The following is a 26566-nucleotide window of genomic DNA, read 5'->3' on the forward strand; positions in this document are numbered from 1 at the left end:
TTTTTCCACTAATGGTACGGCATTACCCCACCCCACCCTACATCTTCCAGGATGTGGCCTTCCACCGCAATGTATGTTGAAGCGCTACCCGAGGAAATTTTGAATTTGATCTCCTGTACAAGTGGAAACTATAACTATGTAATTATGACTTGTAAGTATAATATATATATATCTATATATAGATATATATATATATATATATATATAATATCTATATATATATGTATGAAACTTTATTTTATTATAAAAATGTCATTTTTATTATTAATAAGTTTATGACAAAATTTACTTTTTTTCTTTTTTCAAAGTATAACATTTGACTACTCAAACATTTTATATTCCAAAATATAAGGTTAATTTTTGTAAATACTGATAGGTGATAATGTATGTATATACATATAAAATTTGTATTTCTATTTACAGATTTAAAAAAAAAAATTGTAATCTCATTGATTCAGTATGAAGAGCAATATGAAGAGCATGAAAATAGGAAGAGGATAATGATGGAGCCCATATGAGTAAGTACTTTAAGCTCATTTCCCAGTTGTTAGGTAGTATGTCCATGAAGTATGTACAGACTTTCTTCACATGTTTTGACTTTATTGTGCTGGGCTGAGCAATTTTGTATATGGTAGAGCTAAGGCTCTCTCTCTCTATCTACAACTACTAATGTAATTCATGGGAGATACAATGTATAAGGTAGAGGGTTCAATCCCAGAAGTGCACCTGTGTTGAAAAGTCCAAACAAGCTTGTCTAAATATTTGTATGTCTATGGTAAACTGTAAGCATTTGCATTATAATCACGCTATCAATTTCAACACAAAACATCTTGCATAATAGAGATTCAAGTTTATTCAGATGGTGATCATACTTTTTCTAAAGGAGATATGGTTACAAAATAGTGAAAATAGGTTAAGTTAGTTTAAAATGACAAATCACATGCTAAAGCTTGCATATGTTGTGTAGTTTCAAGTTCGTTCGAAACCATGGTTCCTGGGGCCAGGATGAGGGGTCCTAAATTAAAAGGAATAGTATAGGAAATTTGTTAAAATGGTCATACTATCAAGAATAAGAGAGCCATAATATGTCAAATTAATGTGCAGTTGTCTTCATGATGTTTAGGTTAAACCCCGAATGCGCAAATTTCCCGCGAATAATGGGTGGATATGGTCCAGAGAGAAATCAGCGAATGCGTGAGTCCGCGAATCCGGACAGCACAAATACGGGGGCCCACTTTACTGTACTTGGATGTGCAGCAAGGTAGCTTACTATGAGATTCAGGACCTCTGTAACACGGTTTTTTCGCAATAACTTTTTATCTATCCATTTCATAAATATAACGCTTATTCAGAATACACATTATATCTACACATAAATTTTGACTGTATTCTGCATTACGTAGGTTGAATAAACTTGGTACTTATATTGTAAAAGAGACTTTTTTTGAAGACGGGCCAACTTACTCAGAGAAAAGGTTAAAGGTTTCGAACGCACTCGTTACGTAACTTATGACAGCATTTCTTCCCTCTTTCTCGATGGATGATTGGCTATACATAACGAAGGCTAGACCTCTGGCAACAATGACATACAAATTTAAATACAAGCAAAGCAGTACACCTTTATGAACTCTGAGGCCTCTCCACTGATAATTGTCATAATGAACAAACCAACAAAATATGTTAATAAATACAAAAACACTTCGATTATTAGTCTAACTCCCAAAATAAGTTTCTAAAAGAAATTACAGTCTACTTTATAGGTCACAATCAGATTGACAAGATGTAGGGAATAGTTGGTAACTTTCAAAAACATAGTAGACAAGCTTGATTTGATAACTGCTATATCCAGTGTCAAGCAATTTTTATTTATTGGCTATCTACCTATTTACTGGAAAAAAAATAGCTGGTACCGTATTTTGGCTTTAAACCTTCACCAATAATTATCGTCAGAATGATGACTTCACGAGGCTCCACCCACTTTGGCCTCTTATAATTCAGGATAACACTGAAGGCTATCATGGGCATTGTTGGATTAGAAAATTTAACTTCTGGCTATAAAAACTCATTTCTCGAGCAGTTGTAAGAAATGCTAAATGATCCTCAAGGATCCCAGCAGTTGGCCTAAACGTTTAATTCATGTATATTACTGCTATCACTACAGTAGTATCGCTACGCTAGCACCCCACCCACATCTATGTATCGTTCCGCCATTCATAAAGTCTTTATATCCAACACGTCGTACGGCCTAAAGAAGAAGAAGAAGAAAAAATATCGGATGATCTGTTGGTCTGCTGGAGATTTTAGCACATATAAGCTTGTATTTACTTTGGATAAAAATCTTATTTTAACAAAAATAGTTATACAAAGGCTGATTACATACAATCTCTCTCTTCCTCTCTCTCTTGGTGGCATAGTGAATAGTTAATGGAAATGTTCAAAATCCTGAATGACATTACAAGCATTATAATCACCTTACGCTAAATACAAATCAGACCATAAACATTGGATTTAAAGAATAAACTGAATAACTACCTATTCAGGCTATAGTAAGTATGGCCACGGGCTTTCTCTCGACTGTATAAAGTTACAAGTCGTAAGACAAATGCAGTTTTGCAACCACGGGGAAAATTCCAAATCCTGTTAGCCATTCTTGACTGCTATGGGTTTCAGAGCCGATGGAACAAAGTGAATGAAGTTTCTGTCTGGCGGATGGGCGGGGCAACATTTCGTAAAACGGTGTTTACCTTGCTTAAGTAATGAATGTTTTTCGACTCTTGGCTCGTAATCATTGGCCATGGCGTCGGCTAGATAATTTTTACTCTATAAAAATTAAAACTATCTAGTTTAGGTTGTTGATAATGCTGACAAAATTTGTGTGTGGTTGTAAAATATACATATGTCAACTTTCAGCAACATCCGATGCTTTGATAATGAGCAAAGTCCAAAAAACCGTGTTACAGAGGCTTTGAATCTCATAGTAGGTTATTAGTACTACAGCCAAATGTACCTCATGCTATTATTAGGATGTTTAATCAGGTCACAGAGTGATTTTTTAAAAATAAAATTTTTTTGCATGTGTTACAGTAATCATCAATCTCAAAAGCTAGTAACCATTGCATAATCTGAGATTGAAAGTTTTGAAAAATTCAGTGCACTTTAGTTTACACAGATAGATATCTACAGCTCATTATTTTAAAGGAACATCCGCAATCAGGAAAGGAAAAGGTAGTAAATGTATGCATTATTTTTATTTGTGGTAGATATCATATTTTTCTTGTAACACTCTCCTTTTTGACAAAGCCTCATCCCAGTCCAGGTAGACCTGGTCCATATAACGCTCTCCCAGTGCTCCATCATAAGCTGTTCTACCGTGAAGGAGTCGTGTGTTGTCCATCACAAGGGTTTCCCCTGCAAAATAGAAAATTCTTCAATATTATTTTTACTCAGTGTTTAACTTCTATGAGACAAGCTTTTAAAGCATAAACACAAAGTACCCAAATTACTATACTCTGTTTTTTTTTCATCTGTCCATCCGCCTGTGGTGTTTTTGTATGGTAACACTGCGTCCCGGGCTTTAAATAGTTACGGTATGTGCAAGTTTTAGGTAAATAAAAGGATATCTGGATGTACATTTGCAACTGAAAAGTGTTTTAATAATTTACTGTATGCGAAGTACACCATTAATATTCGAAATAGGGTATTATTATTATTATTGTTGAATGTCAGCTGAATGTAACTATCTAAAGCCCAGGACGCAGTGTTACCATACGGAAACACCACAGGCGGATGGACAGATGGAAAAAAACAGAGTATAGTATGTTATAGTTTTAGTTGTGTCTTTAGCTAAATAAAGACTTCATGACAAGACTTTTTCTCTTGTTAGTTTTATATGAGTTTTTGCATTCACTTGTCATCTACTGCAAAACTAGGGCCACACCATCTGTTGTATGATGCCAGTACTTGAATATAAAAGAACAAACAACACATCTATGATGAGATCTGGTTTTTCTTTGCTTGTGTGTGAATTGCTCTATATGAGAGTTTGCTCTATATGAGAGTATGTATAGTCATTCATGATAACAGTAGTGGCAGTAGAGGTAGCTAAAGTTATCACACTTTCCTGGTTTTATTCCTTTGTATTGTGGTGGAGGGGTACTGGATTTATGGCAAATATCACATTTTCATTGGTACTTTGTGGCTGCAAACAAGGGTTTACTGATGTGCTCAGTCACTGTAACCTGTAAAATATGAATATGTTGAAACTACTGAGTTTTCGGTTTGAGACATAAAAGCTTATGATGTAGTTTTGTCGTTACCAAGGGAGCCGATTCCATTGATTTCATTCTGCAATAGGAAGTCTAGAGTTGGGCCATTTTTTTCCTTTTTATCTCCTGTTTAAAATGAGTGGAAAACCTTGTCCATTTACTCCAAAGTATGTTGCTTTGTTAAATAAATCAGCTTATCATAGTTTTATGAGGTATGAATTTTCATCATGAATGTTATCATCAAAATTCCCATTATTCTTCACTCCATATTTCATTGAGAAGGGAACACAATATTTATTAAGTTGCTACGATTTTATACTATTATAGCAAAGTATCTGCCAAAAAAGGCAGATGTCAGTGTGGCTGACATGCCCTTACCAACTATACTTGGTTATATGTTTCTCCCAGCTGTATTTTAAATAACATTAAAGAATTTACAGTGTCTTGCTGTTTTCCTTGTAACTGTTATCATGATAATAGAGTGATAACTAAGGATCTTAGTGTAAAATGAATCATGCATTGTAGCATCTAATGTGAAATATCCTCATTGGCGTGATGAATTGACAGGTTGTAACAAAATGGCCAAACCAACCAGAATATTTGAATTAAAACATAGTCAAGAATGATAATTGTCAGCAAGTAAAGCCATAGTTGTTAGGGTATGCTAATCCCTTACGTATGGAATTTCATTTATTATGTATGAAGAGCCTTCAAAAATGCTTACCATCCTGTAGCTTAAATCTGGTTGCCTCTTGGTACATAATTTTGTTGTAAAGTCGGAGAGCTTTATACCATGACTTCACTTTTTCAGCTGGTACATCCAAGAATGAGTCTCGTAGTTGGGAATTATTAACTCTGATCACTTTTCCATCTCGATTTAAACTGAAATGTAATGTTGAAAGTCTTGTAAAGAATTCCAAAGTTTCTAAATTTTATCCAATTCTGAAAGAAAATATTATCCAGTGGAATGTTGTAAAATTCCGTATATGAAGCTAGAAAAATTAAGACTCAAATGGAGGTATATGTACATTTATGTCTTCATTAGATTGTATATATATAAGGTAGTAAAGATTATTAGGACAGTATTCAAAGTCTACACTCCCAACATTATCACCCCTCCTTGTGCATACATCCATCAACTCTACTCCTCAGAAACAGATTTTAAATTGAAAGTAGTAGAAAACTTATACAAACACAATCATTGGTATGTTGAGCAGCTTATGAAACTGGGTGGTTTCCTGTTCTACTAGAGCTGAACCCTTATTCCAGAAGTAAACAGGGGTCTCTGTAAGGATGTTGTATTCTTCAGGATGATGTTCTTTCAAGTACTTAGCCACCCAGAACCCATCCGCTAAATCGTTTTCTCCACCAGGACCCGCGAACTGAGTAATGCAGTGCAAGAATATGATCTGTCAATGATGTAAAACGTGATTTAAAACTATGCCAGTTAGAAGTAACACATAATCTTCTGAATAAGATGACAGTGTAGTTCTCTAACAGCAGAAGTAATTAGAAAACATTTACTTATGCTAGTTAAATGGGTCTTTTTCAAATCTGAACGGACAACTTACCCCTGGGACGTATTCATAGTAAGGCAGGTCATTATGCATTCCCAACTTGTTATCTGTGTAGGCGAGGCTGTTTGCCGCGACCTTGTTGCGTATGGGATAATGTATCCTGATGATTTAGTATTAAGATGAAATAAATACGTAATTAAAATTTTGAGTTTTGAGCAAATGATATGAGACTTTGTTCATAGATGTAAGAAATATGTACTATACATACAGTTATATATATGTCATGATTGTTTTTCACAATTCTCTTCTTTCTGTAAAGGGCTGTCCACACTAGGAAACATTGTTTGCAAACAATGTTTTCCTAGTGTGGACAGGCCTTTAGAACAACTCACCCATAGTGTGTTGGTTTGATGAATCCTACTTTATTAACAATCTCAAAAGAGGCTTTGGGTTTTTTGGGTGTATTTTGAACTACAGAGATCCCCATCTTCTCCATAACTACCAGCCAATCCAGGAGCGCCTTGTCATCGGACAAAATGGCATGATAATCAAACGCTTGAATGTTTACATCCGGACCCCAAAGTTCCTGTAAAATTAAGAAATACTAATAATATGTAATTTTCGTCAGCATCTTGTTCACACTAGTATAGACAAGTTTATAGAAACTTTGATGAAAGACTTTGAAATGCAGTTACCTTTTCTAGAGCCAAGTCGTGTCTCTTTTTAGACCTCGATGTGCTATTGAAGGAGCGTTCTTGCAACCACCTTTGCTCAAAGTGGCTTATGTGTCCGCTGTCCCAGCTAATCATGACACCACCTTTATCCACCTGTGGAATTATTCAGAAATGATCATATTGTTAGTTTGATCGAATTATATGAACAGTAGTTAACAAGGTTTAAAGGTGATTGTACCTGGATGCAGTGCAACACACAAGATTTAATTGCTCCAAAAAATTCAAGCCATATTCATTTATGTTTAGACCACAAGACAGGCAGCTTAAGACCCAAGAAAAAAAAAAGATGGAGGAAAGGGTGCAAGGTGGGACATGACAGACCTGACTTGAAATACTTAGCTTATTCGTCAAAATTGATAATAATGTATTTGTCACAAGCCTTATAGTATTTAAAGGGCACTTGTAGTTTTTTTTAGCCTAATGGCATACACATAATGTTATACATTTTCCATGGGAAATAGTACATATGGTAGTAGTTTTTTAAGAACCATTTTTCATTAGTTAGCACTTATTTTAGGATATGAGCAATATTAAATCATATTCGTTTAATTTTGTGAAGTCATATTTAGTATTGCAAATTAGTCAGTTGTAAAAGGTAACGCTGTCAGAACCATTGAAAGTGGCAGTAAGGGGAGTTCCAACCTCATATCTTCGTGATCCATCTCTTGACTTACTTGCACATCCAAAGGCCGATCTTCATCACTCCAGTCATCCAGAACTAGACGTCGGGTGAAAGATTTGTGGTCGTAGCATCGAGGGCATTGGCAGTTGTCTCTTAGCCAGCAGTAAGGGAAGTCTCCTGTGGTTCCATCGCTAAACTTCACTCTTAAGAAGTCATTGTCATTCGTTGCTGAAGTTATCCCTTCGTGTTAGAAAAAATAAAACTGGAGATTCATCTATGTATTTCTTGTTTGTTAGAGTTCAGGGGTCTCCACTATACCCATTATACCCTTGGGCACCTTACCAAGGGCCTGTGTTGGCCAGACTAATCTAGAACCTACGAATCAGCATTGGTGGAGGATGATGATATTAAATATAAATGTTGCCATTAAATTGCAAAAATATAAATAAATCGTGTCATTCAATTTTCAAATTATATACATTTTTCTTGCAGGTCTAGGGAACACACCATATGGGTCATTAACAAGGGTGGTTCTTACAAAAATTGCTAAGTAGACAATTGATATTTTGTTAATCTTACCTGGAGAGGTTTGCTTACTTCCTACGGCTGGCTGACTTTGTGCAGAGACCTCGTATGAAACTCTCGTTGATTTATTTAGAGTAAAGAACCTTCTTGGTATGGGTGGTACCGAATGTTGTGTCTGGAAAAAAAAAGTGGACCAGCGTGATCTTCAGCTCTAAATATGAAATGTAATTTCAGGGTTAAACGTTCATGGTTTCCGAAAACTTTAAAAGGTTTTTATTGTTGGTTAGTTACTTATTTCGTTCTGTTTTATGTTCGTTGATTTTCTTTTTCAATTTTAGGCATGGGTTTTCAGTGCAATGGCATTGAAAAAACCATTGGACCGTCATTATAATATACTTGTTGCACATTCAGAAGACAGTCGATTGATTGGATACAGTAGCAGTAGTAGGAGTAGTAGCTTAAATATTGAACAGTAGCATAGCAAGAATTGCTCATAGTAAGGTCTCCATCTTCTCTCTCACATACAAATATTAGCAAGTCTGTAGGGAACCAATTAAAACATTCCAGTGACTTGGTCAGTTTGTTTTTCATTCATACGTGTATTTATTATTATTCATAGGCAGACTGCGAATTTACTGACTTGGGTGAGCCAACTTTGCTTCCCATTACTGTGCTTGTTCAGTCTCTCTCTCTCTCTCTCTCTCTCTCTCTCTCTCTCTCTCTCTCTCTCTCTCTCTCTCTCTCACACACACACACACACACACGAATTGATGAGAGACTACCTGTACACAGAAAGAAAGAACGTTATCCTAGGAAAAGGTGACAAATGATAAGTGTCTTACCTGTATGGACAGTTTCAGCGCAGATGATAAACATCTCAAATTCCGTTGATTTAAGAGAGCCATCTTTGGGTGTCTCTGAAAATTATATATATATATATATATATATATATATATATATATATAATATATATAGATATATATATATATATATATATGTGTGAATCCTATTTATAACACTTTCATTCTCCTTGTTATTGTTTTTCTAACATTTTCGAACCGATGTTGATGTCAATATTTTTACCTGGTTATTTCAAGTAGTTAATATTTCGTTTCTATTCCATCCTTATTTCATTGTTATTTCCCCTTTGGAAGAACCCGTTTTTATTTGTGATGAAGAGCATTGTAATTCTATGATGATAAGATTCCTTATTTTTGGGGCCAGTGAAATCAGCATGTATTTCATTCTAGGTATTGTTCACACTTTGAATTGTCAATAACGTTGTATTTTTTGTTTGTTTTTGTATGAAATCATCTGGCCTTTTCGATATTTACAGGAGCAAAATTGTTTACCACGAACAAAGATATCGCACTGGATATGCATAAATAATGCAGGTTTACAAATACATCCATACATTATACGAAATATAGAAGTAGGTTTGGTAATAATGATACCCGGATACAGGTCATGCTGTGTAAAGTCGATACATTATGGTGGATCGTGTAACTACAAATACCTGTCTTTAACCGCCTAGAATTAATGTATGAAAACGCACATCGATTATTCATATTTATGGCAGCGTATGAAATTCTACTTCAGATGTTTTAATTTTCTGAAAAGTGTCATGATAAATGGACCTTATTGTTGATGGGAAAAATCAGACTGCCCCAAGGTTAAAGCGAAATCGAATGTCACAGCGTGGGAACGTTGTAATCTGAGGAGAAGTTGTTCGAATAGGCAGCAAATATGACATTACTGGGAATCCCTTAATCTGTGTTGGGAATTGGCCAAAAACCTTGCAATTGGGATATTTGAGAAATAGTGATTTTAGTTAATTAAACTAGAAAATACTTCAATGGTTAATACTAATGAGATGACGTAGAACATACGAACAAATTAGATCGCTGGTAATCGTCTAGATTTCAACCATATTCGTTGTTCGTTGCCGCTATTTGAAGCTACGAAAAGTTACGAGTATATTCCCTTTCCTTTATAGATTGCTTCTATTAATTATATGCTCCCATGTGCATGAATTTTTTTTAGGAAGGTAGAGTTTCTTACACATTATTGTTTTGAAGCAGAAAACGAATGAATAGCTAAACAGAATGGGATATCGTGGCAGGAATACAGGAGGATTGATAGTGTGGTTGTTCAAGACGGTGAGATTCAAAAAGTATGCATATCATGAAAAGTGGGTTTTGGGTGTGGATGGTTAATAAATATTTAAGGAAGTGTAAATTATTTTAGAGGGAAGTTTCTGTAGATAGATTCGTGACCAAATGAACCTTGAAAGAGATATAGGTTGTTCAAGACGGCGAGATTAAAGAGAAAAAAAATGCAATCATAAAACGTGGGTGGGGATGGGTAATGAAAGATTTAATGAAGTGTAAATTATTTTAGAAGGAAGTTTCTGTAGATAGAGCCTTGAAAGAGATGCCAATGGGAAGATGCTTTCAGGAGAGAACACAATCCTGGGTCGTGACAAAATTTAGTTTTGATAATTTGGTGAATGTGGAGGAAGGAGAGAAGCAGAGTTAAATATTGTAAGAGTTGAGAGATGTATATTTTAGTCAAGTTGCTAAGACCCGTAAGATACCATTGGGATGGAAGTAAAGAACGCGTTGAGTTTGTAGCCAGGAGAGTGACTGGTTTGCTTTTAAAGTGAATGGAGTGTGGAATGGCTGGTGTTTCTGAATGATACTGACTGGGGATAGCCTAGTGAAGAGAAATTGCAGGGACTGGTGAAAGTGTTTGGAAGTTTCTACCTGAGAGGGGAACTAGAGTTTAAATGTGAATGAGGATTAGGTTATGAGGGTAAATAGAAACCAGAAAGAAGGGCTAATGAATGTTAGTATGGACGGTAGAAGAAGGAAGAGTCATAGTCCCACAGGTGGCTGGGAGAAAATATTGCAGATGTATGTAGATGAGAGAAGGAGTGAATCTGAATAAGTGGAGGAAGGAAATTAACAGACGGGAGACAAAAAAAGAAAAAAAAAAGAAGGGAGGTGGGGGGAGGGGCGGTGGCCGGGGAATTCGAATACTTCTGGAAGCCCAGGTTTGAAGTTGTACAAGGATTGAAATGTGGATGTTAAATGGGGAGATAAGTAGAAGGAGAGTAAAAAAGGTACCGATTTGGATTTGCTAGGAGTTACAAGGACCAGGATGTCTCAAAAGACTTGTTAGTCCATCCTAGGAGACAAAGTGTGCTCACTTATCTCCCTAGGAACAGGTTTTACTGTTCATTCACAATGTCCTAAATGATTTTGTCTAGCTTTCTTTTAAACGCTTACACAAATGATTGATTTAACCTTCCTCCAGCTCCCTCAAAAGTGAACACTTATTTATAGGTACAATCAATTTCTTACGGTGGAAAGAAGAAACTTGTTATGACTGGGTAGGGGAAAAAGATTTTAAAAAGAAGGGAGGGACTCTACTTCCAGGAGAGAGAGAGAGTTGGATCTTCATCCACGGTTCAGAAGTTAGTGTGTAATGTGGCAGAGATCGCTGTCACGTCTTGACTCTGGAGCCACCCATTTCTCCATAATTCACACACTTGTTAAAAAAAAATGTTTTATTATAGTTTGAAGTCGAAGTAATATCATACTAAAGATCAGCTAATTATTATTATTATTATTAATATTATTTAAAATAGAGCGGACGAATGGAGGAATCAAATTATCAAGCATATTTTGTTTTTGAAAGATGTTGCACCGGGTATGACTTTTCTTCCATAAGAAATCAATTGTACCTATATAAATAAGTGTTCACTTTTGAGGGGTTCGGGAGAAAGATGAAATGAAGCATTGGTTATTTATTATGCTACAAGTAATGGCTTACTTTCTAAAACAGTTCGTTATGTAAATACACAAGATGATGTGAAAAAAAAAAAAGCTGGTCTCCTAATTTTGCGTCCTTTTCGATTCGGGGAATCATGTTTTCAATGCAACGGCTGCTGGTGTGATCGGCAGATTCTTGGAGTTTGGTTACTTCATTCAAAATATTAACGTACTGTAGCCTATGTGTACAAATCAAACGAACATTTCCCGTTTTCCCCTAGAGTGGTGTGCTGAACGCACGATAACGATTGTTGTATGACTGAAAGGAAGCCTTAGATTCAACATCGGTAGCTTAAAGCTGCAATCGCAGAGATGTCACTGGCGGCGTGTAAAACATTTTCTTATTGAAAACCATAACACTACAATTCTTTACTGTGGCGAATGTTTAACATAACATAAAAACCTGATTATTAGCACGGAAACGCAGGTCGTCACTTCACCCAAGACAGATGCATACTGGGGATTAAGAGTTTAAGTCGACTAACAAGTCCGTACTGTCCGTTGGCAAATGGCAACTTGGCACAGAGTACGAAACGGCGTGTTTGTGTTGACGCTCTCAAGGCCGATACACAAACACGGGAGAGGTTTCAATAGGCGACTTGGCAACTTGGAAATCGAGTCCTCTGTTTGAAGAGATGCAGAAGACAGATCCTAGTTAATAATAATATTCATAATAATGGAGTATACAAAATACAAACAGTAACATGCACAATCTAGATACACGAGAGTCGCCGTGGACGGTAGATGCACGTCTTTACGAATAAGCATTTATGCGGTGAAATTCCAGATGGCTTGAGCAGGGAAACCGCGATAAGAATATTTTTTCCTCTTTATCCTTTTACGTGATAACCCATGAGTGGTGAATGGTTATTAATGTGACTGCATGTTACACATTTAGTTAATCTCTTACGAGGTAAAGTTTAACCAGATACATGTCTAAGTACCGTAGTGTAGCATTTATGATTTAACTGATGCAAATTATGTAACTAAGGTAGTACTACAGCTGCCCTAATGCCTGCGCTGTGCATGAGTGTCTTGAACGTAAGGTTTTCGGAATTGTCGCCACGCCTTTTTGACCTTACCATTCAGAAGACTTTGGGATATAAAAATCCCCATTCAGAAGACTTTTGGATATAAAAAGGCTATTATTATTATTCACGAAAACCCGAAGTGTTTCATTTTCAGCAGTAAATTCATCATTTAGATAGCGGTAAAAATCGAAGCAAGGATATTGAAATATATACGGTATACCTGATATTTTTGCTATGAAGTGTTGTGGCTGATTTTCAGTGTAAAGTTTGCCTTTTTTCATTTCTGAAACTTGGTTGAAATAATGATTAATCTCCTGTATTTTTCACCAATTTGTTTTAAGACTCAGATCAATTTTTTTTATAAGTTTTCCATTTTCATATAATTTCATTATGTAATTTCCAACCGTTCATTTGCATTATGAAACACAACAGCACTATAGGCATTACTTGAGGTTCTTTGTAGCGTCCCATCGGCCCCTAGCTTCAACCCCTTTCATTCCTTTTACTGTACTTCTTTTCATATTCTCTTTCTTTCCACCGTTTTCCAACAGCTATTTCGTAGTGCAATTCCGAGGTTTTCGTCACGTTACACCTTTGTAATCTTCAACTCTCAGTTTTAATTTTAGCGCTGAATGACCTCATAGGTCACAGCGCCTAGGCCTGTAGCCAAAATCCTATATTTCAATTTTAATTCTCATAACATATAACGTTGTCCAACTGTTACTTGGACAAGTTTATTATGAATGTTATGTATTTGAATTTAAAAAAATAATTTGTTGGTCTTATTAATAAACGAAACATCTTGCGCATTTTTTGTATACAATAGTACCATGTTACAGGGAGTAGTTTGCATTTAGCTCAAATAGTGTCGTTTTCAGGATATGATCTACTTCTTCAACCAGTTCTACACCTCGTCGTTTTTGTTGCTAGTGCACATGGGCACCTCCGCTGTTGTTCTTAAATTGGGCTGGGTATATAGGAACCATTTTCAGCCCGTTTACCTTGTAGAATGTTGTTGCATAAGACTGACTTCCTTGTAGGTAATATCATGCATAAAGGTTGCTTCGTCACATATTTTGTAGTCTCATGAATTTCTGGTATGATTCGTCCACTTGTCAATAAACGGAGCCATCCCCCCTTATTTATTTATTTATTTATTTGTTTATTCATTTATTATTATTATTAGTAGTAGTAATAGTAGTAGTATTTTGTAGATAGTTAGATTGTTTGAGTTGTTTTATCCTCTTGAAATATGCCATATAGGTTTATTGGAAACCGCATATTCTGAAATATTCAGAATTGAGTTTTCTTCGAAACATCAACATGGGTATTCAGAGAGGCCCTTCAATATATAGGGAGATCACCGTAATATTGAAATATTTAATTCTTTAGTGGAGAAACAGAAATAAAGTGGTAATTGAAAAGATGATTTTTACTTTACTTCCATTCATATTCTTTCTTTCATCATAGTTTCCACCCTCTCCTAACAATAGTTTCATAAACCGAACAAATTAAGTTTTCTTTTCCAGATAAAAAAAGAAACCCACATGGTTACTGAGTATAACTTGTTTACTTATAAGTATTTGCATAATATATTTCTTAAAATATCAATGTAATTACTTACGAGTAAAAACAAGTTATACAAAATATTAATGTAAATACTTACAAGTAGACAAGTCATACTCAGTAATCTTGTGGGTTTCTTTTTCCAATTGTTTTATATTGCAACTGCTTCGAGGTTTTCCTCCTGTTACACCTTCAGACGTTTTGCTCTTAATTTTCATTTCAGCGTTAAATGACCTCATAGGTCCCAGTGCTTTCCCTTTAGCCTTAATTTTCTATAAATTAAGCGCATTCCTTAAACTACGCCGGGAGACCTTTATCTTGCATTTGGTATTTCAGAGAAAATAGGACCTCACAAAACCTGTGACGTTACAGGGTAATGTCACACCTATACTTAAAATCATGAAAACATGTATGTATCCCGTAGGGAAGTAGTGCCATCAGCGCATTTCACGTGGTGCACTGTAGGCATCATTACGAAAGGGTCTTTGCAGCGTTCCTTCTGCCCGTAGCTACAACTTCTTTCATTCCTTTTATTGCACCAAGTGTGTAACACATATTTGCAATGTTTACTCTAAAGCCGAGAACAGCATTGCTAAGTGGTAGTACCTACAAAATGAATTTAGATACTTCCCATTTTCTTTACCTTGGACTTGTGAATTTTTATTTCAAAAAAAGGTTTTTTTTTTCCTATATAAGGATTCATAGTGGGGTAAAATCAGTGGTGTGATCGGTATGGTCTTGGCCTGCCACCTCGGTGGCCGCGAGTTCGATTCTCGGGCATTCCACTGAGAGGGGGGGTTAGATATGTGTATTTCTGGTGATAGAAGCACTCTCGATGTGGTTCGGAAGTCACATAAAGCCGTTGGTCCCGTTACCGAAGAACCACTGATTCCATGCAACGTAAAAACACCATACAAACAAACAAACATAATGGGGTGAAATGCAGATCGTTGTCAGTTTTTTTTTTTTTTTTTCAGGGTACTAGCTAATGCTTTGTATTACATACATCTCAAAGTTTTGCGTGTGTGTGTGTGTGTGTGAACTCAATTTAGTTTATAGTTTATTCCGAATGACGTGCCTCATTAAACCTCCCAGTTCATGAAATGGCTATAAGCAATTTCTTGTAATTGAGCAATTTAGCCCAGGTAAACTTAAATTACGTGTGTATCTATAAAAAAATGTTCGTCACGTACTAAAGGATTTGATATAAAAAGTTATGTCAACCGATGTTACGTATAATCAGAGAAAAATGCTTATCATTTTGAGAATTAAGGGACCTTTCCAACCACTTGTGTAGGTCTGCATTATGTCATTGGTTATCTACATCTGTGCTTATTCTCAGAGCTTGAACTTACGAGTTATAGTCGGTTTCATTATCAGTTTATGATACATTGTTAATATCAACACGAGTTAGAGCATGAAATATTCTTGTTATCCACACCAGTTAGAGCATAAAATATTGTTAATATCAACATCAGTTAGAGCATGAAATATTGTTATTATCAATACCAGTTAGAGCATGAAATATTGTCATTATCAAACCAGTTTAGTTAGGCATGGAAAATTGTTGTTTGTTTCATCACCAGTTAGAGCATGAAATGTTGTTTATTATCAACACCAGTTAGAGCATGAAACTATTTTTATTATCAAACATCAGTGAGCAAATAATGAATACAAATTTGTGAATGAAAATTATGAGAAATTCATTATTATAAGTTTAAAATAAAAAAATATGAAACAAAATAATCAAATATCCACATTTATATTGAAAAAATTATGCATGTTAAGTATTGAAAATACGTGAAAAAAGAAAACATGGAAAAAATAGATTATGATTAACAAAAGAATTGATTAAAGTAAGAGACCAAATGAAACAAGCAATTAATGAAAAAATTAGATGGTGTGGATTGGAAAAGAATATTAACAAAGATTGGAAAATTAATCAATGAATATCAAGGTTACATTATTGTGAATGAAAAAAAACATGAAAAGAAATTGTTAGGTTATTTCATCAAGCCCACCAGTTTAAGGAGCATGAAAATATTGTTTATTTATCAAGACCACCTGTTAGAGCATTGAAAATATTTTATTTATGCAACAACCGTTAGAGTGAAATATTGTTGTTATCCATCCCAGTTAGAGCATAGAAATATTGTTATTATCAACACCAGTTTAGAGCATCGAAACTATTTTTATTATCAACATCAGTTAAGGCATTGCAATATTGTTAATTATCAACACCATTTAGAGGCATAGAAATATTGTTATTATCAACACCAGTTAGAGCATGAAATATTGTTATTATCAACACCAGTTAGAGCATGAAATATTGTTATTATCAACACCAGTTAGAGCATGAAATATTGTTATTATCAACACCAGTTAGAGCACAAAATATTGTTAATATCAACATCAGTTAGAGCATGAAATATTGTTATTATCAACACCAGTTAGAGCATGAAATATTGTCATTATCAACACCAGTTAGAGCATGATATATTGTTAATATCAACATCAGTTAGAGCATGAAATATTGTTATTATCGACACCAGTTAGAGCATGAAATATTGTTAATATCAACATCAGTTAGAGCATAAAATATTGTTATTATCGACACCAGTTAGAGCATGAAATATTGTTAATATCAACATCAGTTAGAGCATGAAATATTGTTGATATCAACATCAGTTAGAGCATGAAATATTGTTGATATCAACATCAGTTAGAGCATGAAATATTGTCATTATCAACACCAGTGAGCGCATGAAATATTGTTATTATCAACACCAGTTAGAGCATGAAATATTGTTACTATCAACATCAGTTAGATCATGAAATATTGTTATTATCAACACCAGTTAAAGCATGAAATATTGTCATTATTCAACACCATTTAGGCATAAATATTGTTACTATCAACATCAGTTAGATCATGAAATATTGTTATTATCAACACCAGTTAAAGCATGAAATATTGTCATTATCAACACCAGTTAGAGCATGAAATATTGTTAATATCAACATCAGTTAGAGCATGAAATATTGTTATTATCAACACCATTTACAGCATGAAATATTGTTATTATCAACGCCATTTAGAGCATGAAATATTGTTATTATCAACACCAGTTAGAGCATGAAATATTGTTATTATCAACGCCATTTAGAGCATGAAATATTGTTATTATCAACACCAGTTAGAGCATGAAATATTGTTACTATCAACATCAGTTAGAGCATGAAATATTGTTATTATCGACACCATTTAGAGCATGAAATATTGAAATATTGTTACTATCAACATCAGTTAGAGCATGAAATATTGTTATTATCAACACCATTTACAGCATGAAATATTGTTATTATCAACACCATTTAGAGCATGAAATATTGTTATTATCAACACCAGTCAGAGCATGAAATATTGTCATTATCAATACCAGTTAGAGCATGAAATATTGTTACTATCAACATCAGTTAGAGCATGAAATATTGTTATTATCGACACCAGTTAGAGCATGAAATATTGTTACTATCAACATCAGTTAGAGCATGAAATATTGTTATTATTAACACCATTTAGAGCATGAAATATTGTTATTATCAACACCATTTAGAGCATGAAATATTGTTACTATCAACACCAGTTAGAGTGTGAAATGTTATTATTATCAATACCAGTTAGAGCAGTCGTGTAATTCTCTTAGTATACTAAATGATACCTTAGCTGTTTTTTTTAATTCTCTCAGTATCCTAAATGATACCGTAGTTATTTTTGTTTTCCCATTGAATGGAACGGCTACTGATTGTAAAGTATTATCTTGAGGTATTTTCGATGCCACAGTAAAAGTGAGAGAATAAATTTGCATTAAGAATTATTGCCATATTCAGGTTATTGTTTACTCATATACAAGTCACCTATTTGGCGTAGTTTGAGATAGTGCTTTGCGATAGCTTTTTGTTCCTTTTAAAAAATTGCAAGTGATTTTGAAGCAAGAAATCCAAAATCGAGGCTGGGCGAAGGTACATTATACAGTATCGTCAAATATGCGAAAATCATAGCAATATATATATATATAATATTATATATATATATATATATATATATATATATATTAGATAATATATATATATATATATATATATATTAATATATAATATATATATATAGATATATAATGTATATATATATATATATATATATATATATATATATATTGTGACAATTCTTTTGATTTTTTTTTTTGCTTTTAAAACATGGAAAAAATAGAGGGATTGATTTTGGGAAACATACAAATACAAGCAAAAAGTGTTGTTTTGACTTTTGAGATGTTTTTAACTATAATTAATCGACTGCTCCTTTTGCCTCAACGATTTTTCGAGTACAAAAACATTACCGGGCCACCATCCTTGCAAAAATGTCATTTTTTGTTTATTACCTGTCAAACACCTGTCACGGCCATCACTGCTTCCAAATCCAATTAAGATACCTGCCTTAAGCCAATAACGACTTGCGAAGGTAGGAGACTTCAGGGACCGCACCCCCTCGAAACCATTGTTCCAATTCCCCGGTCAAATATTACGAAAGTCATTTGAAGGGATCATGGCCCTAAAATTCGTTAAGTTTCACACCCTCACATGTGGTCTCCATGACCTGACCTCGCCCCCATTATCCTTGTTTACGTAGTGCCTCACACATGCATCTCTGCCCACAAGCCCAAATCCTCTTGACCCTAATTAGCGGTGGCCATGCCTCCATACCCTTCTCTGTCAGCTTTCAATGACCTTTTCAGGTACCTACCGGGATTAGCAGCGAGACCAAAGGAGCGGGAGATGTCGCCCCTTTTTTTACAGACGTTAGAGAACATGACTTCCAGCAACACACGAGCTGATCACAGATATGGGCCGGTGTGCCTTATCAAATTGCATTTCTCCCTAGCCTCATGATGAGGCATTTCACCTTAGCCCATCCCTAGTTTACTGCTGTCTTGGTGAAGATCATAACGACTCGTTTAGACTTCTACTGTACTGTCTAGAACCAGGACTCTGCCTTGACATCCTATCGCTGACACCCCCTTGAAGTACCTGAGCGCTGCCCAACGTGGAATCTAGAGCACTCTTCCATTTTGTTCGTTGGTGAAGAACTCCAAGCGACACAGTCCTCCCTCTGATGCCCAGCCTCAACATTACGTAAGTCTTATCCACAGACTTAAGGTAATTGAACTGGAAGTTGATTATCGGCCTTCACCTACTATTCCTCGCACTCATTCCTTGTTCCACCGGTTCTCTTATTCCCATGATCCTATTTTCTGTGCATTAGTGACATCTTTTGAATTCATTTGTAAGTGTTCTTAAAATCTTTGTTGGTCATGCCTACAGTACTCAAGTAACTTACCATTTATTCAATATTTTGATATATGTCTTATAGTATTTGCATTTTTCCATTTAAGCATTGATCAGCTATTTAAGCTTTCCCTTTGTTGTCTTATGTATTACAATGTTACCTGCTTTGCAGATTCGTGATTTCCCTATTGTGTGCTGTCATCTGTAGTTTAACAGTGCCACTCATCATTTACTGGCAGTGCCATTCTTCGAGACAAGGTTGCAGAGATCTCATTGGGAGCCAGCTTTGCTTATAGTGCTCCACCTTGTGTTTAGTTTTAAGAATTCTGTTGTTGATTCTGCAACAAATGTACCCACTCGAGTTAGTGTTTGCTTGCAATTCAATGGTACATATGACAAGACCAGGGTGGATACATTCAGACCCAGAATGTTGTATGAAATTTCTAATAAATCAGATCCTCCTCTGCAGTCAGCTCTTCCCAGACTAGATTTGCAGTTAAAATAATTCGAAGTGTTGCCTTTTCTTGTGCGAGACTCGATACAAAAAGTATAGTGACCATTCTACATATATAATTGCATTGTAGAACCTTTTTAAGTTCAAACTTGCCACAGAATTTGGATTCTGTAGTCCAGAACAGAACAGTTGATCTATACTATATGTTATAATTGATCTGCCAAGTTTTACTAGTTAGCTTTCATTGACAGGTTTAGAGCTGGTGAGATTTTAATTTTGGTTTATATGTAAGGTAATTATTAATTGTAACGATATCAGTGCTGCATTTTTTCTCCAAGTCTGTATTTTGAGCAATTTTCACATTGGAAGACAGTACAGGGTTACAGCTCTGTGTCATTCAAATGTCATGGCAATTTTTTCCCATTCTTGTTTTAAACATCTTCAATGAAGTTTCCTTGCTTTCAGGGAATCAAGTAGTGTAACTTTTATTGGGATGCCTCCCCTTTGTACCTTGGATGCTGTTTTCATGACGATTCATGAAAATTCAGCTATAAAGCCAGGCACTGGGGCACTTTCAGCCATTTGGTACTTTAGAATGGGAAGTTGGAATGTTTGGGGAGAAGATTGATAAAGGAAGCAGAATGGAGGTAAAGTAAAAGGCTATAAAAGTTGGTTCAGCTAATGACTAAATGGACACCACAAACTATGTATAGTACAGTAATGCCAACAGTTCATGTGAAGTACATTGGGGCACTCTCTACTGTGAGGTTGTGTCGTTTCATATTGTTGAGATCATCGATTTTGTGACTTTCAAGTTAGGTTTCTAAAGCCCCTTCCACGAGGGGCAAATGCACGGCGGGCAGACACTTAGCAATTTTGAGAGTTGCTGGGAATCTTAAGTGTGGTCAAGTCATAGGTTCGCCTGCCTGTGACTACTGCCTCCCTTGGATTGTTTGACCTACTAACACTGTTGAAAAGCCTATTACAGGCAAATCAGAGCCCATCATGTCTTCGCCCCTCGTGTGGAAAGGGCTTAACTAGTCACTCCCTTTATCTGAATAGCATCTTGTGGTCCATTTTTGTATGTTACAAGCATTATACATATACATTGACCTGGTTTTTCTTGTCAAAGAAGTCTGCATTAGGTGTTATATATATTCTGCAAGTATTTTTGACTAATCTTAGAATTGGTGTCTTGTTTAATCCATGGATATTTGATTAACAGCCTACTTGTGAAAGTGTCCAAAATGTAAATGAATATAAAGTTGTGTTGACAAATCAAAGAATTTGTCAAAATCAGTTTTCATTTTGCTCATAAAATATTAAAATGTGGCAGTTTAATAAGTAAAATCTCAACCTTAATTTTATTCAATAGATTACCGATTTTTTAATATTTAATTGGGTTAAATGAAAATGGAGATCAGTTTTTTTTTTATTTTCCACCAGAATTGTATACTATTTAGTCAATTATATTTTCGACATCCACACAAAATATTTGAACTGTTACTCTGCAGTCTATGCATATGAGGGTTGGATCATCCAATCCTTTATATGCAGACTAGAGTAAAGGCCTATCCACACGATCGGGCCTGATCGGCAGACTTCCCTCTAATGGGCACACTTGACGGGCAAACCGTCAAATTGCCCGATGGGTCTTGTAGCAAAATCACCATGGTGGTGCCCCATGGCTTGGGCTTCGACCCTGGCAGACGTACGTTAACCATGCATTTCTTTTACCGAGCCATTCTTTGCACCATATTCTCTTTTTTTTCGTCTTTTTCATCACACACAAAGCAATTACCATGCTACACTATCTTCTTCTTTGCGGTAGGCACCATGTTTATCGTACCGCACTGAAGACTGCTGGAATCGTCGGGCACGCCCATCTCTCCATCTCCTCACCGTGTGGACAACATTCATGGGTGAGCCCGCCAGAATTTGCCCGTCAACCCCGGAGCATGCCGATCACGCCCGCTCGTGTGGACAGGCCTTAACATCGTTGAATATTTTTTGAGCGGCCAAAATAAAATGTTCAAAGAATATTAAGTTTTGGTGTCAAGTCAAAAGAAATTTGGTAATCTCAATTTTCAATTAACCCCACTATAAATTACTTATAAGGCTTACCATTTATAGCAGACCATTTGGGCTAGCTCTGTAATAGCTATTTAGATTTTTCTACAAGGCTCTGGTCTCATGTACAGCAAACTTAAACTTAGAATTAATAGGATAGTTTGCTAACTCATATCTTAAGTTATCAGCTGCATCAAAGGATTGCCAAAAAGGTCTCCTTTAAAACTTAAAAAATTAAATGTAAAACAAACAAGAAAACATCATTTTGGTGGGCTGACTGGTAAGATTACCAGCACTTATATGTACCTGGAACCAGTCCAACCTTTGAATCCTGAAGTGGTCTGTGTTAGCAAATGTTCAAATTTTATTGGGTGGTTAATGATCTCCATATGAACCCCAATATTAGTTGCGAATCCATTCCATTACCCATTTACCAGGACAATTTTCCTAAATTAATAGTCCTCTAAGTCAATCAATAGTAATTAAAAATATGCAATATAAGTTTCCAGAGTTCAAGAAACCCCTCACACCTAAGTCTACAGGTACAGTGATGAAAAAATTGATTAGGGGGATTTTCAGTAAATGTAGGAGTATAAATAAAACTTATATATAGTGTTCTTCTTGATTACTGTTTGAACAACTATTTTTGTGATTTTGATATATGTTACAAGTTATGTATTAGCAGCATTGTACTTTCGTGGTAAACTGAAGGTTTTTCCAAGACCTCTGATAACTGGACTAGTATTCATATTTTAACTGAAAATGATCCAAATTTATGTCCATCTAACAATTCTACCCTCTAAGCTGTTTTCACAAACCTCATCAAAAATATTGGGCAAAAATGCTTTATAAGGGTCATGATGATGTAACTTGGTGGAAAAAGTCTAGCATACTATATTGGGATTAGGAAAATCAAAATAAATAAAAAATTTTATTATAAAAACAACATGTGGTGGTCCTGTGTAACATTAAAACAATTATTAAAAAATGCACAGCTATAGACAAATTTGGTCAAGATGCATTGAATTCATCACAAACCCATTAACTACACATATATAGTGAAGTAATGTGGTTGTATTAACATCATCTTGAATTCTGGGCAATAAAAAAAAAGTGAACTAAGTGAAATTATACCTGACAAGCAAAGTGGAAATCCGTAACTCCAGTCACTGTAACAAAATTATATATAGTATAAGGCACAATTTTCAAAATATGAAAAACATGACAAATTTGGTATTTAAGAAAAAATTAAAACGCCACATAGTGCCAGTTAACTTCATTACAGTAAACTTCATCAAAACCGTATACTATAACATGAATTGCTTTTTTACCTTTTCTACAAAATGCATCACCAGCTTAGAAAGATCAGACCACTACTTACTTGCATCAAGTTTGTGTACAATTATATATATATGTTTTACTTTTGCCTTTGTGAAAAGGCAGAACTTGGTGCAATACTATTTACTTCCACTTCACATAACAAAACTTTTGAGTTTGAGAACATTAGGAACCTAAAATAATTTCTGAGAACTTCACTAAGCCCAAGGTTAACTAAATTTTCAGATGGTTCAAAAACTCAATTCCTCAAAATTCTCTACAATTAAAGAGAGCATTCATTCACATTACCACTATAAATGGTGAAAAATCTACTTTTTCACAGTAACATCCTAAAGAGAAGGATATAAAAAAAAAAATCAAAATGGGGTTGAGGTGGTTAAACAAAGGCCTTTCAGAAAAAAATAAAAAGAAACAGAATGACCATTGGGGGGTTTAGTGTTAAAGCAAAAAAAGTTGTAAATTTAAAAATACCATGGCACATTAAGTACTAGACATATTTCCTAATATGAAATGGTGATTTAAAAAAATTTTAAGTCATGCACTTAGGATTCTGGAAAACTAAAATTTACATTGAATTAGTGTCTTTAGTGGACAATTTGTTTTCGAAGAAAACCTTAATACTGTATTTTTATGGTACTAATCTTTCTACATGCTTTAGAACTACTACTCGATTCTACTTCAATACCAAATTTCATGCCAATTCACTTCAATAATGAAAATATAGTTACCATGAATTTTGCTAATGATAATGAGCTGTTGTTCAAAATTCTTTAGTAATAATTGTAAAAAGATACCACCCAAATGAAATTAACAGCTGGAACTTGGTCTATTAAATAAAATGGATCTGTTCTAATGGTGTGGCAAGAACTCTTAAAAAACCAGTAGGTCATTTACATTACACTTATTTCCCTCCTTTCAAAAAAAGACATAATTACAGCACTTGGAAACCAAGTTGAACCAAATAGTGCTTACATAAAAAAAAAAAATTTACAAAAAATGTTTTCTTTAAAGTCTTATCACTGCATAAACTACCAAGTGCTAGATGTGACCTTGTTTAAGATAAACGCACATTACAACAGATGTGCACTTCATTTGTAGTAATAATCCAGGATTTCACCAGAGCAATTGCACACATTCTCCTGTCACTACATAGAACCTTGAATGGATAATCAATAACAGATTTATTTACAACCTATACAAAACTAAGAGATTCAATTTTCTATTGAAAGAGGTTAAAGTACATCACAGCTAACATGTAATAATTACTACTTCAGTTACTACATATCATTCTAGAACTACAATGAAATAGGGAATGTTCAACTTATCACTTCCATCCAAGACCACTTTGCATACTTCAATCAAGTAAAAACCTAACTTTTCCACACAAACTTCCTTCAATGCGTTACTTTCAAAAACAAATCATGAAATAACTGAACACTAAAAATGAGATTATTTCTGAAACACATGTACACTCAGCAGTTCTAAAAGTAAGGCACTATCAAAATGCAGTGTTGAAAACCTCTTTATATTGAACTCCCTTTGACACTGCCACACGCTATCACATAGTATATCTTAGCCACTTTATGTGCACGACTATGAAACTAATGACAGTTTGTGTTTAATTGTACACAAAATAATGATTCCAAGAAGAATCTAGAACTTCCAGGTAACCATACTGACAGGAAGTACACACAATTTCACCACACAAATGGTCAAAAGATAAAAGCTTACACAATTTACATAAGTGTTTAGATGATTTCTGTTAAAGTAATTTATACATAAATTATAATTCCTGATGACAAGTGCTCCAACAGTTATCCAAACCTAAAAGCCAAAATCAAGCTCTGGTTCATCTAAAACATATAAAATTCCTTCCAGACAAATAAAAATTAATGTTAATAGTTATCTTAAGAGAAAAGAAAATTTACAACAGTATCAAACAACTTATATACTGAAAAATTAGGACAGTCTTCACGACACGTACAAAAATACAAAAAAAATAAATATAAAAAATAAAAAAACCTAGGCAATCATATACTGAAATATATTTTAAAAACAAGGCAATCATATACTGAAAAATATTAAAAAGTTAAAAATTCAGCACCAAAAATGACATGCCTTAAGCTCTAAATCATATAAAAATAATTTCTGTAGCTTATCATAAGCAAATCTTAAGGTCAATTTCCATGACCTCGTGTACAAGATATTACCATGGAATACAAGATATATCATTACCACTGAATACTATTTCCCTGTTCACAGATGGATTCATTTTACTGCATTTAAAATTCAATAATACAAAACCTGATTCAAAAACTAGATCTTCTATCTATATCTATTTGAGGAAGACCTCGGATGCTGGATTGTATGGTAGCCATATATTGGTTGGCAGGGGTATTCTGAATAAGAGTTATAGGAATGCATTGGATAGGCCTGCCATGATGCCCATGAAGACATTCCTGATCCCCTACATGCACGATACAAATCTGCTTGGGACGGATGGTATGTATTTGAATATGGCAATGAATAATTATTAGCAAAATGAGGATTAGGATAATAACTAGTATTGCAATAACTACTTGGATGATAATGGCCATTTCTTTGCCATCTATTGTACGTGTGTGGGACTGTCCCATATTGTCATGCTTCATCTTTGTCAGCAACTGCTGGATTATCATGTCCTGTTAATTCTGGTCTTGAAGCATTCCTCTCCGTAGGGTTAATCTGATGGACCTTATCATCGCTCTTCTCATCACTTTTATAGTTCAAGTTGAGGAAAGGTACAGGAAGGTTGAAGTAAGTTGCAAGTATTGATATACTTGCTAAAACAACGAAAACTCCTCCAATGACAAAGAATGCTAGAGTCATACTAGCTTTGGTTACCTGCAAGGAACCAGTAATTCAATTTAGTATTGCAGGATACACACCTATAAAGATAAAGTTTTAAAAATTTCATCAGCATTTACACAAGAAATTAGCATTTCAGGCAGCAACTAGTACACAAACATTATTCATATTTGCAACTGTTACTGGCCTTGTCAGTAACAAAGTAAACAATTTGAGGTTCTGTATACGTAGAGGCCTTAAAGGCCACGTTGTCTCAGCCTTGGCTTCAGAACTCTCAGAATGAGACTTAGTCTTGTGCCCTCTGCCCTCTGATTTGGACTGAAGCCAGCTCTAAGCCACTATATACGTGCAGTATATGTAAATGTTTACTGATGTGAATAAAATGTACCTCACAAAGAAAAAAAAATTATCCAGCTGT

The 26566-nt window shown here is 34.8% G+C and overlaps 2 protein-coding genes and 1 long non-coding RNA gene across 7 annotated transcripts in view; 1 reads left to right on the forward strand and 2 right to left on the reverse strand.

Annotated features, from left to right (window-relative positions):
• The first annotated feature begins 431 nt into the window (after positions 1-431).
• Positions 432-21219, forward strand: LOC135221103 (uncharacterized). Its single transcript, XR_010315876.1, has 3 exons — positions 432-518; positions 18890-19286; positions 19612-21219. It is a non-coding gene; the product is annotated as an uncharacterized LOC135221103 (long non-coding RNA).
• LOC135221100 (gamma-butyrobetaine dioxygenase-like) lies at positions 3234-12014 on the reverse strand. Of its 4 annotated transcripts, none has more exons than XM_064258905.1 (10): positions 11903-12014; positions 8506-8580; positions 7718-7838; positions 7191-7378; positions 6478-6609; positions 6175-6368; positions 5837-5942; positions 5460-5674; positions 4990-5147; positions 3234-3408 (listed from the first exon to the last, which is right to left on the reverse strand). In XM_064258905.1, exons 2-10 carry the CDS (start codon positions 8566-8568, stop codon positions 3248-3250), a joined length of 1338 nt encoding a protein of 445 aa, XP_064114975.1. In that variant the 5' UTR covers positions 8569-8580; positions 11903-12014; the 3' UTR covers positions 3234-3247. The 4 variants fall into 4 exon arrangements, with proteins under 4 accessions (XP_064114975.1, XP_064114977.1, XP_064114978.1 ...); XM_064258907.1 differs by having other exon boundaries at positions 11957-11978; XM_064258908.1 differs by lacking the exon at positions 11903-12014 and adding an exon at positions 11501-11628.
• Positions 21220-22881: 1662 nt separating the features above from the next.
• The window catches only part of LOC135221101 (lysosome membrane protein 2-like), a 36973-nt gene continuing 33288 nt past the window's right edge, over positions 22882-26566 (reverse strand). For both annotated transcript variants that reach the window (XM_064258910.1, XM_064258909.1), the window contains one exon: positions 22882-26184. In XM_064258910.1, the coding sequence (XP_064114980.1) occupies positions 25942-26184 (243 nt within the window). In that variant the 3' untranslated portion in view covers positions 22882-25941. The remainder of the gene's footprint in view (positions 26185-26566) is intronic.

This window comes from Macrobrachium nipponense, chromosome 2 (assembly GCF_015104395.2).
Source record: "Macrobrachium nipponense isolate FS-2020 chromosome 2, ASM1510439v2, whole genome shotgun sequence".
Lineage (NCBI taxonomy): Eukaryota > Metazoa > Arthropoda > Malacostraca > Decapoda > Palaemonidae > Macrobrachium > Macrobrachium nipponense.

Bases quoted from the DNA above. Each gene is read 5' to 3' on its own strand.
- LOC135221100 (XM_064258905.1), bottom strand. From the start codon at position 8,568: ATGGCTCTCTTAAATCAACGGAATTTGAGATGTTTATCATCTGCGCTG. The intron at 5,943-6,174 runs GTGAGTTGTTCT...CTAAATCATCAG, and splicing joins ATCAAACCAACACACTATGG to GATACATTATCCCATACGCA. The intron at 5,675-5,836 runs GTAAGTTGTCCG...CATCATTGACAG, and splicing joins ACTATGAATACGTCCCAGGG to ATCATATTCTTGCACTGCAT.